The 13,992-nt window shown below is 40.8% G+C and overlaps 1 protein-coding gene across 5 annotated transcripts in view; it reads left to right on the top strand.

Moving 5' to 3' along the window:
• PTPRM (protein tyrosine phosphatase receptor type M) overlaps nt 1-13,992 on the top strand; it is an 810,930-nt gene that overhangs the window by 504,995 nt on the left and 291,943 nt on the right. For 3 of the 5 annotated variants that reach the window (XM_073679060.1, XM_073679055.1, XM_073679056.1), the window contains exon 14: nt 6,506-6,580. The exons of the other annotated variants lie outside the window; for them this stretch is intronic. In XM_073679060.1, coding sequence (XP_073535161.1) covers nt 6,506-6,580 — 75 coding nt within the window. The remainder of the gene's footprint in view (nt 1-6,505; nt 6,581-13,992) is intronic. 5 annotated transcript variants of the gene reach the window in all.

Raw genomic sequence — 13,992 nt, 5'->3', positions numbered from 1 at the left:
TTATAAACAATTAGCCCAAGGACTGTACATCTCATGGAGCACTGTTCAATCCATCTTCCAAAAATGGAAGGAGGATGGCGCTACTGCAAACCTACCAAGACTCAACTGTCCACTTAAACTGACATCTCAAATAAAGGGATTACTAATTAGAGAAGCAGCCAAGAGGCTAATTGTCTCTCTGGAGGAGCTGCAGAGAGCCACAGCTCTGGTGGTAGAATCTGTCCACAGGACAACTATTAGTCGTACAGTCCACAAATCTGGCCTTTATGGAAGGGTGGCAAGAAGAAAGCTATATTTGAAAGCAAGACAAGAAGTGCTGTTGTAGTTTGCAAAAAGCCATGTAGGGGACATAGCTAGCATGTGAAAGAAGGTGCTCTGGTCAGATGAGACCAAATTAGAACATTTTGTGCAAAATGCTATGTGTGACAGAAAACTAAAACTGCATATCTCCCTGAAAACACCATCCCCACCGTCAAACATGTAGGTGGCCGCATCATGCTGTGTGCATGCTTTTCTTTAGCAGGGACAGCAAAACTGGTCAGAGTTGATGGGAAGATGGAAGGAGCTAAATACAAGGCAATCCTGTCGGAAAACCTGTTACAGGCTGCGAAAGACTTGAGACTGGGGAGTAGTTTCACCTTCCAGCAGAACGGCAACTCTAAACATACTGCCAGAGCTATAATAGAATGGTTTAGATCAAAGCATATTCATGTGTTTGAATGGCCCAGTCAAAGTAGGTATATCACATAAAATGCCAACAAAATACATTTATGCTTGTGGGTGTAACATGAAAAAATGTGGAAAAGTTCACAGGGCATGAATACTTTCCAACGCACTTTATATAGAAACTCATCCACACAGAGCCTGCTTTGGGGTGTTTACTCAGCTGGTCCCTTTAAGGAAAACAAGTATTTTCCCCAATTGCCTCAACGCCTCACACTCAGCAGACACTGCTTTAGGCCACCGCCCCACTATCAGTATTTGGTCAGTATTTTTTCTCAGGAGTGGGAGCCAGAACCAGGAGTGGGTGATAAATGCAGAATTGTTTCTATTATATCTTTTCTCAGATTGTTCCTCATCTGGTTTTGACTCCCACTCCTGAGAAAAAATACTTACCGAATACTGACCAAATACTGATAGTGGGGCCGTGGCTTTACACTAATACTTGTTAAAGGGTCAGACATTAACTTATAGGGTAGTTACCTTTCTTAAGTGGTACTTGGAGGATAATTTCTTTTGTTCTGTGAGAGAGCTAATTTATATACTTTTCTCCATGGAGCATGGCTTGTAAGACTCCACACTCATCTGGTCTAGTACGTCCTCCTCATTGTGATTAGTAACAGTAAGTACAGTAACATTCACCCCTATGATCTACTTCATAACACTTATCTTAAATTCTGAGAAGCTCCATAAATATTTACTGTAGATTTACATCTACAACATTTGTGAATAATCAGCATATATATACACTGCTCAAAAAAATAAAGGGAACACTTAAACAACAGAATATAACTCCAAGTAGTTCAAACTTCTGTGAAATCAAACTGTCCACTTAGGAAGCAACACTGGTTGACAATCAATTTCACATGCTGTTGTGCAAATGGAATAGACAATAGATGGAAATTATTGGCAATTATCAAAACACCCTCAATAAAGGAGTGGTTCTGCAGGTGGGGACCAAAGACCACATCTCAGTACCAATGCTTTCTGGCTGATGTTTTGGTCAGTTTTGAATGTTGGTTGTTCACACTCGTGGTAGCATGAGACGGACTCTACAACCCACAGAAGTTGCTCAGGTAGTGCAGCTCATCCAGTAAAGCACATCAATGTGAGCTGTGGCAAGAAGGTTTGCTGTGTCAGTCAGCGTAGTGTCCAGAGGCTGGAGGCGCTACCAGGAGACCGGCCAGTACAATAAGAGATGTGGAGGGGGCCGTAGGAGGGCAACAACCCATCAGCAGGACCGCTTCCTCCGCCTTTGTGCAAGGAGGGAGAGGAGGAGCACTGCCAGAGCCCTGCAAAATTACCTCCAGCAGGCCACAAATGTGCATGTGTCTGCACAAATGGTTAGAAACCGACTCCATGAGGGTGGTATGAGGGCCCGACGTCCACAGATGCGGGTTGTGCTCACAGCCCAACACCGTGCAGGACGCTTTGCATTTGCCACAGAACACCAGGATTGGCAAAGTCGCCACTAGCGCCCTGTGCTCTTCACAGATGAAAGCAGGTTCACACTGAGCACTTGTGACAGACGTGACAGAGTCTGGAGACGCCGTGGAGAGCGATCTGCTGCCTGTAACATCCTTCAGCATGACCGGTTTGGCAGTGGGTGGTGTGGGGTGGCATTTCTTTGGAGGGCCACACAGCCCTCCATGTGCTCACCAGAGGTAGCCTGACTGCCATTAGGTACAGAGGTGAGATCCTCAGACCCCTTGTGAGACCATATGCTGGCGCGGTTGACCCTGGGTTCCTCCTAATGCAGGACAATGCCAGACCTCATGTGGCTGGAGTGTGTCAGCAGTTCCTGCAAGATGAAGGCATTGAAGCTATGGACTGGCCCGCCCGTTCCCCAGACCTGAATCCGATTGAGCACATCTGGAACATCATGTCTCGCTCCATCCACCAACGTCACGTTGCACCACAAACTGTCCAGGAGTTGACTGATGCTTTAGTCCAGAACTGGGAGGAGATCCCACAAGAGACCATCCACAACCTCATCAGGAGCATGCCCAGGCGTTGTAGAGAGGTCATACAGGCACTTGGAGGCCACACACAATACTGAGCCTCATTTTGATTTGTTTTAAGGATATTACATCAAAGTTGGATCAACCTGTAGTGTGTTTTTCCACTTTAATTTTGGGGGTGACTCCAAATCCAGGCCTCCATTGGTTAATAAATTTGATTTCCATTGATGATTTTTGTCTGATTTTTTTGTCAGCACATTCAACTTTGTACAGAACAAAGTATTCAATGAGAATATTTCATTTATTCAGATCTAGGATGTGTGATTTGAGTGTTCCCTTTATCTTTTCGAGCAGTGTATATACATATATATATGTGTGTATATACAGTACAGACCAAAAGTTTGGACACGCCTTCTCATTTAAAGATTTTTCTGAATTTTCATGACTTTGAAAATTGTACATTCACACACTGAAGGCATCAAAACTATGAATTAACACATGTGGAATTATATACTTAACAAAAAAGTGTGAAACAACTGAAAATATGTCTTATATTCTAGGTTCTTCAAAGTAGCCATCTTTTGCTTTGATGACTGCTTTGCACACTCTTGGCATTCTCTAGATGAGCTTCAAGAGGTAGTCACCATAAATGGTTTTCACTTCACAGGTATGCCCGTCAGGTTTAATAAGTGGGATTTCTTGCCTTATAAATGGGTTTGGGACCATCAGTTGTGTTGTGCAGAAGTCAGCTGATAGTCCTATTGAATAGACTGTTAGAATTTGTATTATGGCAAGAAAAAAGCAGCTAAGTGAAGAAAAACGAGTGGCCATCATTACTTTAAGAAATGAAGGTCAGTCAGTCCGAAAAATTGGGCAAACTTTGAATGTGTCCCCAAGTGCAGTTGCAAAAACCATCAAGCACTACAAAGAAACTGGCTCACATGAGGACCGCCCCAGGAAAGGAAGACCAAGAGTCACCTCTGCTTCTGAGAATAAGTTTATCCGAGTCACCAGCCTCAAAAATCGCAGGTTAACAGCAGCTCAGATTAGAGACCAGGTCAATGCCACACAGAGTTCTAGCAGCAGACACATCTCTACAACAACTGTTAAGAGGAGACTTTGTGCAGCACGCCTTCATGGTAAAATAGCTGCTTGAAACCACTGCTAAGGACAGGCAACAAGCAGAAGAGACTTGTTTGGGCTAAAGAACATAAGGAATGGACATTAGACCAGTGGAAATCTGTGCTTTGGTCTGATGAGTCCAAATTTGAGATCTTTGGTTCCAACCACCTTGTCTTTGTGCGACACAGAAAAGGTGAATGGATGGACTCTACATGCCTGGTTCCCACCGTGAAGCATGGAGGAGGAGGTGTGATTGTGTGGGGGTGCTTTGCTGGTGACACTGTTGGGGATTTATTCAAAATTGAAGGCATACTGAACCAGCATGGCTACCACAGCATCTTGCAGCGGCATGCTATTCCATCCGGTTTGCGTTTAGTTGGACCATCATTTATTTTTCAACAGGACAATGACCCCAAACACACCTCCAGGCTGTGTAAGGGCTATTTGACCAAGTAGGAGAGTGATGGGGTGCTACGCCAGATGACCTGGCCTCCACAGTCACCAGACCTGAACCCAATCGAGATGGTTTGGGGTGAGCTGGACCGCAGAGTGAAGGCTAAAGGGCCAACAAGTGCTAAGCATCTCTGGGAACTCCTTCAAGATTGTTGGAAGACCATTTCCGGTGACTACCTCTTGAAGCTCATCAAGAGAATGCCAAGAGTGTGCAAAGCAGTCATCAAAGCAAAAGGTGGCTACTTTGAAGAACCTAGAATATAAGACATATTTTCAGTTGTTTCACACTTTTTTGTTACGTATATAATTCCACATGTGTTAATTCATAGTTTTGATGCCTTCAGTGTGAATGTACAATTTTCATAGTTATGAAAATACAGAAAAATCTTTAAATGAGAAGGCGTGTCCAAACTTTTGGTCTGTACTGTATATATATCTATATATATATATATATTTCCAAGTAAAGTGACAGTAGCACTTTAACACTTTTTTATTTTGTTGACTAATTTTATAAATGGGTTTTAAAGACGTCTGAACATTTTGTCCTTGTGTGCAATAAATTCATTAAGGAGGCAGTTCATGTAATGGAACAAATGATAGGTTTTATATTGCATAAAAATCATTGCTTCTATACAGAACACATATAACAGCTAGTATACTGCATTTGACTCCACAGCTAGAGATTTTCTTGACTCCCTAGATACAATTTATTATCTTCTTTTCTCACCTCCATTATTTTATTTGGTCCACTCACAATACATAAATATATGCAATCCATCGGACATTGATCATTGTCCTACTAAACCCAATGCCTAAAAGTGAACCCAGTCTAATTCGTCCAAAGTGTGTATTTAGACTAGTGTTTCCCAAACTGCAGTCCTCACAGCCCCCACAGGTCATGTTTTCAGGATCTCCATAGTATTGCACAGGTGATAGAATTCCTGATGCCTTCATGGTAGTGATGATCGAGCATGCTGGTTGCTCGAGATTTACGAGCATGCTCGGGCGAGCACCTATTATCTTCAGCTTGCTCGGGGGTTAAGTTTTCGTCGCTCTGTGAGCATGATTTGCGACTGTTTGACAGCTTTAATACATGTTAGGAATGCCTGTTTTTCCAGCATTCCTCACAAGTATTAAAGCTGTCAAACAGTCACAAATCATGTTCACAGAGCGACAAAAACGTAACCCCCGAGCAAGCTGAAGATAATAGGTATTCGCCCGAGCATGCTCGTAAATCTGAGCAACGAGCATGCTCGATCATCGCTACTTGATAGTAATTCCATCACCTGTTTAATACTAAGGAGATCCTTAAAACATGAAGTGTCGGGGGCCATGAGAACTGCAGTTTGGGAAACACTGATTTAGACCAAGTTTACAACACGAAAAATTGCTAAATTTCTAGTGTTCTAAATTTGCAACTTTTTTGCATGCTATAGAGAAGCTTTTAATCCAACTGTTTTATATCTGTCAAAAATAAGTGTATAATGAGGGTTATGGTGATAATGCATTTAAATTTATATTGCTGCAACAATGTTATATAATTTAAGTCACTAGAATGAATTGCATGAAAAAATATAGTACAGTGCAACTCCTACATCCCCTAGTTTCTGCTGCCATTCTCCTAGAAGAAGCACCTGCAGTCTTGTAGAATAGTCTAATATTTACTCATTGTTTTGCTGTATTTTGATACAAAGTAATTGCTTCTACAAAATATGTACTACCACAAAGCAGCAAACATTAAAAGCAATATAAATCCAAAGAACATGCACAAAAGAAGAAAATAGTACAACAGAATAGAGCCAATATAAAGGTGTAGGTGTATTATATACTGCAGTAGTGTGTGCAGCTCCTTTTACAATACTTATTAGTCCCCAATCCTTTAGCTGTTATGTGCTTGGGCTTCATCGTCTTTGTGAGTTTGTGAATGAAGCCACAAATATAAAATTTGTTATAATATCCAGTGTAGAAATAATGGGAGACATAGTCTATGTAAGAACCTACAGTAAATTGCATGTCTTCATTATTCACATATTTCTAACCAGAGATTTACTGAATCATTTCCACAGTGAACTCTTTTCTTTTCCTCTCCTCCATGCTGTTTTCTACTGTCAGCTAGAAAATGTGGTGTTTTGGTAGTATGATGTTGCAGAGTTGGTGAAACATTGACAGTATTCTTGTCGGCCTTGCTTCAGTCTGGCTTTTCTTCTCCTCCTCATGCATGCTGACCCGGAATTCTTCCTTTGCCTTAGCTGCGATTATCGTGACTCAGCTTACAACACCATACATTCGCATCGCCCCTGCTGCAGGCGACGACCAACTAACAGGTCAGACATTCAAGTACACACAACTCATATATTCATTTCTTCTGCCTTTTACCATCATCATTGTCATTGCCATGATCATTCTGCAATTTTCCGCTCATTTCTTCACCTGTGATTGTTCATTTAATTTTTTCTCTCCATTTTAGCTTTGCACTTGCTCTTGTAGTATTACCAATTCATTTCATCTATGTGCCATAAATCAATGTTGCTCACTGCATGCAATTATTATGTGTGTATTGTGTGAGATGTTCTTTTTTTTAAAGCTTCTCGTGAACTATTTTATATCTGTGTTCACATATGGTGAAAAATATAATTACCAGAAATATCACCACTGTGCTCAGAAACCAAAGATATCATAAATCAATGTTTCCCAAGCAGCGTTTCCCAGATCCAGGGGTTCTTTTAAATCCGCTCACAGATTTCCCAAGTGACAGCAGTGACCAAGTCTAAGTTCCTTTTACAGAAGCGATGTGTAGGCCAGAATATACTATAAGCATGGACAAGAATTACAACATATTTTACATTTACCAAACATGATGTAGAAATGAAAGTATTGGGTTCTTAGGATGTGAGAAATATTGGTAATAAGGTTAGGAAGGAGTTTAAAGGGAATCTGTTAGCAAGATTTTTCTATGTAATATTACAGCAGCATAAGTGTCACACCAGGTTTGGGAAAGACTTAGTGCAACACAAAGGGAAAGGGAGCCCAGACTTAGGGCCCCGTCACACCGGGGCCCTCCGCGCACTGTAGCAGAGTGGTATCCATGGTAAACAGCGGGTTACTAAGTGCGCGCGTGCCCCTAGTAACCCGATGTTTACCATAGTTACCAGCCAGATCGTTGGTCCCGCTGGTCACACACAGCGATGTGTGCTGGCCAGCGGGAGGCCAACGACCAAAAAATGGTCCAGGACACTTTGCAACGATCAGCGACCTCACAGCAGGGGCCTGATCGCTGCAAAGTGTCACACACAGCGACATCGCTGGTGAGGTCGCTGGTGAGTCACCAAAACCGTGACTCAGCAGCGATATCGCTAGCGATATCGCTATGTGAGACGGGGGCTTTAGGAAAGTGGGAAGGTGAGACCTGCTAGTCTGGCCTATTGTCACCCTGTCTCAACTACCATCCCCATATTGGCTCTTCACCAATCACCCCACACGTACCTCGTCTTCACTTTCCCTGGCGTATGGCTAAGGCTAGGGACGGGAGGAGATGAGCACTAGTCAATCTTCCCTAAACTCTATAGACAACAAGGGTAGACAAACAGGGGGGACTGCTTAGCTTTGGACGACTCCAGACAAATGCACACACGGCCTCAAGCTCCAGAGAGGACGAAGTATTGCTCTTGCTAAGCCTCACAAGTAGTAATGAATATCACTGTCACCTCACTCTCAGACACACCAGGTATTTATACACCCAGGCCAGGGAGCTAATTAGCCAGAGGAAGGTAGCCGCTGGGTCCTAGAGACAGCCAGCCTCTAAGAAGATGTCTATAATACCAAACGTAGACATCTCCTGCAACCAACTGCAGGTTGACTGTCTGTCACCTCTGACACACCCCTGACAATAAGGTATCTACAAAGAACCCAATTCCAGCGATGTGTCACTTAGTTTACTGGGTGCAGCAGTTATGATAGTCACCGTTTTCTCTGCTGCAGATCTATCAGAGCCCAGTTGTTGAGCTGTGTATAACCCTACCCACACCACAGCTTTCTGTGTACATTGTATAGTGACGGAGAGCTGCTAATCAGTGCTGGGAGTGGGGCTGGACTAGGAGTCACGACGAAGCTTGTCTTGGAGTGATTATCTCCTGCTGATAAAACACTGATTGTATTGAAATTGCAGAACACAGCCCAGTAAGGGACACATCACTGTAATGAGGGTCTCTGCTCATACATTATGCTGCTCTCAGAATACATTGCAAAAACCCAATGACAGATTCCTTTTAATCAGATCAGATTTTGTAGAAACAAGAGATTAAGAGGTATTAACCCATCAGTTTATTGCTCTGTTAAATAAGCTGTGACATTATTTGTGCAAATTGCCATTGTTTACATTTAGAATTAATTTAGTTCTGAACAGGAAGAATGAAAACTATAAGACATGGTTTTCTATTTGACTGTAATTTTTCAAAGTATATGGGTATGGCACAGAAACAGATATCCAAATTGGAGGCAAAAATTTTCCTTGCTTCATTGATCTCTGATTTGCCATCTGAGTGAACCATTGATGTGCACCTCTTTCAGTAGAAATCATTGATCTGTGTGTCTGCTTCGACATAAGGCCTATTTAGACTAAGCAATAGTCAGCAAAGGGGAGTGTAAGAATGCTCTTTCCCGATTGTCGGCCCTTTGAACATGCCAGCAATTACTTTGCAAACAAGCAAAACACTTGGTTGTTGTGTAATCTGATTATGCTGGCCTAAAAATTATTATTATCAGTAGCACATCACCCTCGGTAAACAGGGAATATGCTGCGGACAGCATGAGCCTGTATGGGAACAGCTTGATTGTAATATTCTGTTTCCATCATTTTTTGTTGGCCTTGGAAAACAGACTAATAAATGATCACTTGTATGTAGTCCATGTGACACTAGTCATTACTTACGGACTAGCTGTGAGGCAGAATGGTCAAGTGGTCTAAAGGTCAAAAGCCAGGAAGGTACGTCAAAGACAAAAGGATAAGGAAAATGGATAGTCAGGGGCAAAGTCTGGTAACTAAGGTCAGAGTGCATCAAAGGCAAAAGGGGTTATGCAAATGTGTAATCAAAAGGCAAATCCCAGGTCTGACTACAAAAGATCAGAATACAGAGCACAGAGTAAACACACCACTGAGCTGAAGCTACAATTGGCAATGACCTAACATTTTACATTATACTTCTATAGACTTCTATAGACAATATACTATGGTACTCTAAGTAGTTATATATGTTCTTTCCACATGTATTAATGCTTCATAGAAATTAAATGGCTTTAATGTTTGAATTCTGAAAATAGGGTTCACAAGAAAAAAAAGTGTGACTCTCCATAAATACATTTTGGGTAAATTCACCACCTTTGTAAAATGATCACCCTAGTCCAAGTACAGTATAAATTAATCATTTAATGCCTAAGTATGGCTATGTGCCCATGATGCAGAAATGCTCCGGATTTTTTCCTGAGCGTTTCTGCATCTCCCTGGCAGAAAAAAACACATGCGGATTGTACATGCGGATTGTACATGCGTTTTTCCTGCCAGGGACAAGCGTAAGTGAAGCGTTCTGCACATGCGATTTTGCATGCGGGTTGTCAAGTGCTTTCCAAGCAATTTTAGCATCACTTGGAAAGTGCTTGACAACTTGGTCACACTATATAAATCCACGCAACCGGCATGGATTTATATAGTGTGACCGTAAAAGAATGGTAAAAATTAAAAAAATGAATCTATACTTACCTTCCGATGGCCCCCGGAGTCTTGCTTCGCTCCGTTCTCCCTTGTCGGCAGATTACGTTACACTGCACTGAAGGACCTGCCGTCACATGACTATGACGTCAGCGCAGGTCCTCAAGTCCACCGCGATCTGCCGGCAAGCGAAGACAAGCACACCGTGGGACATCAGAAGGTAAATATAATATTTATTTTTTATTTTATTCTTTTTTTCACAGGTTCTATGGTACCCGGGTCCGGAGGAGAGTCTCCTCTTCTCCAAACCCGGGTACCATCCGCACATTGAAACGCGTGGAATGCGCATCTACATATACAGTGATGCGTAATCCATGCGTTTCAATGCAAGTCAATTGCAGCGAAAACGCAGTGCTTCCGCAAAGTAATTGGTAGTGCTGCGTTTTTTTCCGCAATGATAATCCGCAGCGGAAATTTCCGCAGCATGTGCACAGCACATGCGGATTATCATTGGGGGACATGGCAGTCCTTCTACCATGCGTTTAAGCGTTTCTGCAGCATTTTTGCTGCTGTGGAAACGCTTAAAAAACGCATTGTGGGCACACAGCCTAACACTAGTAACAGAATTGTAAATTAATATATGGTTAGTGTGTATTAATCTTTTTGTAATGATATATAAAATACTTTTAAAAGAAGATCCTCAAACATTATGAAGCATATAGTAAGATTAGATAGACACACAGACGTGATAGCATACAGTATATAGATACACAGACAGACATGATAGAATAGATAGATACAAATGCTTCTCACTAAATTAGAATATCATCAAAAAGTTAATTTATTTCAGTTCTTCAATACAAAAAGTGAAACTCATATATTATATAGAGTCATTACAGAGTGATCTATTTCAAGTGTTTATTTCCGTTAATGTTGATGATTATGGCTTGCAGCCAATGAAAACACAAAAGTCATTATCTCAGTAAATTAGAATACTTTATAACAACAGCTTGAAAAATTATTTTAAAATCTGAAATATTGACCTACTGAAATGTATGTTCAGTAAATGCCCTCAATACTTGGTCGGGCTCCTTATGCAGCAATTACTGCATCAATGCGGCGTGGCATGGAGGCGATCAGCCTGTGGCACTGCTGAGGTGTTATGGAAGCCCAGGTTGCTTTGATGGCAGCCTTCAGCTCGTCTGCATTGTTGGGTCTGGTGTCTCTCATCTTCCTCTTGACAATACCCCATAGATTCTCTATGGGGTTAAGGTCAGGCGAGTTTGCTGGACACTCAAGCACAGTGATACTGTTGTTTTTAAACCAGGTATTGGTAAATAGAAAAATAGTTGCTTTAATAACCCATGTGGCTGTGGATTGAGTGCTGCCTCTATTTTTTTAGATAGATAGATGTGATAGAATAGATCAATATATGTATTGATAGACTGGCAGAAACATAGATAAATGCACAAGTTAGAAAGATAATAGCTACATGGACAGTATACACACATATAACCTAATTGCATACAGTTATACATGACATGCTTTATTATGTGAACACTCGCAGACAATTAAAAAAGCAGAACCAAAAAAAAATTATAGATGCAAATTGCATTAACCTTTTTGCGGAATCATTAACATTACCATTCCTTATAATTATCCCAATTTATCAATCTGATAGCCATTGTTAGTGGGATCCACATTTGAGTTCCAATAAAGATAATTACACATTTTAAACACAAATTGTTAATTTTTTTTGTCATGTTTTCACTGCATTTAGAGTTTATGAATCTAATATTGGATAGAAAGAAATTCGGGCAAAAGTTTCCAGAAAGCCAGTTTGCTTCTGAAGCATATTTCTGCTGCCGAGCGCACAGGAAATAAATTGTCTCAGCGAAACTCATGTATTATCTGCCTTCTGCAGACAACAGTTTTGGACAGTGACAAATCATTCATGAATGGGTCACCGTACATTTTGTAACCATGATATGGAAAAACATCCAGACTTGCTTGCATTAATGCGCAATATTTTCTTAGAAAAACTAAATACATTCATTTTAAATCTGCTGAAATGAGAGCAACTGCAGCATACGATATTATTCCATTTATTACATCTACAAATACAGGGGCAGAATGAGCAGAGTTAAGGGATAAGGATGGATTCAGACCTCCTGGATTGGTTTCATGTTACATTTTAGGGATTACCTGGAGACAACTTTTCACTTACTTCTGCTGGTCAATGGAATATTGTATTAAGAGACACTCACAAGTCATTTATTGTCCTACACTTCTCATGAGCCAATCAGCACATAGAATGGTCTTTTTTTGTTGAATTCATATAGAATAAATCAGAGGTACACTGAGGTACACTTGATGTATTCTTTAAATTGATAAAGGTACCATACTATGTAGTTATCATAGTCCACCTACAAAAACCGCATAGCTCAGCTGCTCTATTACTTTGAGTTTGTGCATCTGCGCAATGTAGATTGGATACAAATGATCGCCCCTTTCTCCCTCAAAACAAACAAATCTTGCACCAAACACTTCTGTAAAACTTGATACATCTGTATACAGTGTCAGACTGGGTTGTCTGTATAGTTGATTCCCTATGCACTTCAATAGGGAACCCCATACGAATCTTTGGCCTGAATCTAAAAATAAAAATGATAGGTTTTATTTGTACGTTAACAGTAAAACCCTAAGACAACTTTGTAATGTTTGCCAAGGTTCTTTCTCATAGGTAACAATTAAAGCCACATCACTACTACCATGTAGCTAACATCAAGATGCTTTCACTGCTCATTAAATGGAATCTGTCACCCGGTTTTTGCTTTACGTTCAGAGACCCTAATTCCAGTTGTGCTAAAATCACAATTTTGTCCGCTGCAGATCTACCAGCAACTCTGTATAACACCACTGATTGGCAGATTTCTGTGTACACTGTCCATTGGCAGAAAGCTGCTAATGGGTGGTTGAGACAAGGTTACAGCAGTTTACTAGGAGGCACGAGCACCTTGTCCTGTAGTGATAATCTCCTGCTGATAAAACACTGATTTTATTGAAACAATAGCACACAGCCTACTATGTGATACATCGCTGGAATCAGGCTCTCAAGATCTACAGCATGCTGTTCTCAGATTATAAAAGAGAAACCTGCTGACAGATTCTCTTTAAACATTCTCTTTTTAACAATGGACATTTTTTTGTAACATTTATTCACATTGCATTACTTTTTTATGTGGCTAGATGATACTTTAAAATCTATTGTGGATTATCAAAGGCATTTAATACAAAGCATTTTTGTGAGTTGAGTGGGGAATTCTGCACTGTTTTTGATGCACTTGTTTACACCATAAAAACAGCAGGGCAGTAAACTATGGAAATTATTATTCCCTCTACATCAGTTTTTTAGCTTCAAAAAGTTGCATAATTTGTCAGAAATGGTAGTTGCTAACATTTTTGCAACTTTTTGCACCAGACCCATCACTCTTCTTCAAAGCAGATAGGGCTTAGTAAAACGGGCTGGACTTTACTTTAGTGGTCTATGGATATAGACCAGCTTACAAAAATGCCAACCTCCATAAATTCCCCCCAATGTATGAGGGAAGCCTAAGTGTTGATTTCTTCTGTCTTGTATAAACTATATTCTCAGCCTTACTTCACAATACCTAGAACACAATTTGACACTGGATTTTTTGAGCAGAAGGAAAAATCTGCAATCATGAAACTCCTGAATGCTCATTTTCTTGTTAGTATATTGCTTTATAGATGAAACTGTCACGGCACAAAATGATAAACATTACATGCATAAAGAGGCAATAAGTCACAACTGACATTACTGCACATCAAAGTGCCTTGCCTTGCTGACTGCTAGAGCAGGGAAATATATTCTTCACTCAGAACTTAGTAAGACAAGAAGGAATTCACTTATTTACTCCATAGAAAGGAGAACGTCTTATGTAAAGTACTAATAATGTGTTGGAAGCAAGTGTACAATTTAGAACAGTCTCTGTGAAGCTTTGTTCACACAGC

Source organism: Phyllobates terribilis, unplaced genomic scaffold (assembly GCF_046119375.1).
Source record: "Phyllobates terribilis strain yellow unplaced genomic scaffold, ASM4611937v1 Scaffold_4__5_contigs__length_816908805, whole genome shotgun sequence".
In the NCBI taxonomy this organism is placed as follows: Eukaryota; Metazoa; Chordata; class Amphibia; order Anura; family Dendrobatidae; genus Phyllobates; species Phyllobates terribilis.
Note: the sequence above shows the minus strand (reverse complement) of the source record. Positions and strands in the feature narration are given on the sequence as shown.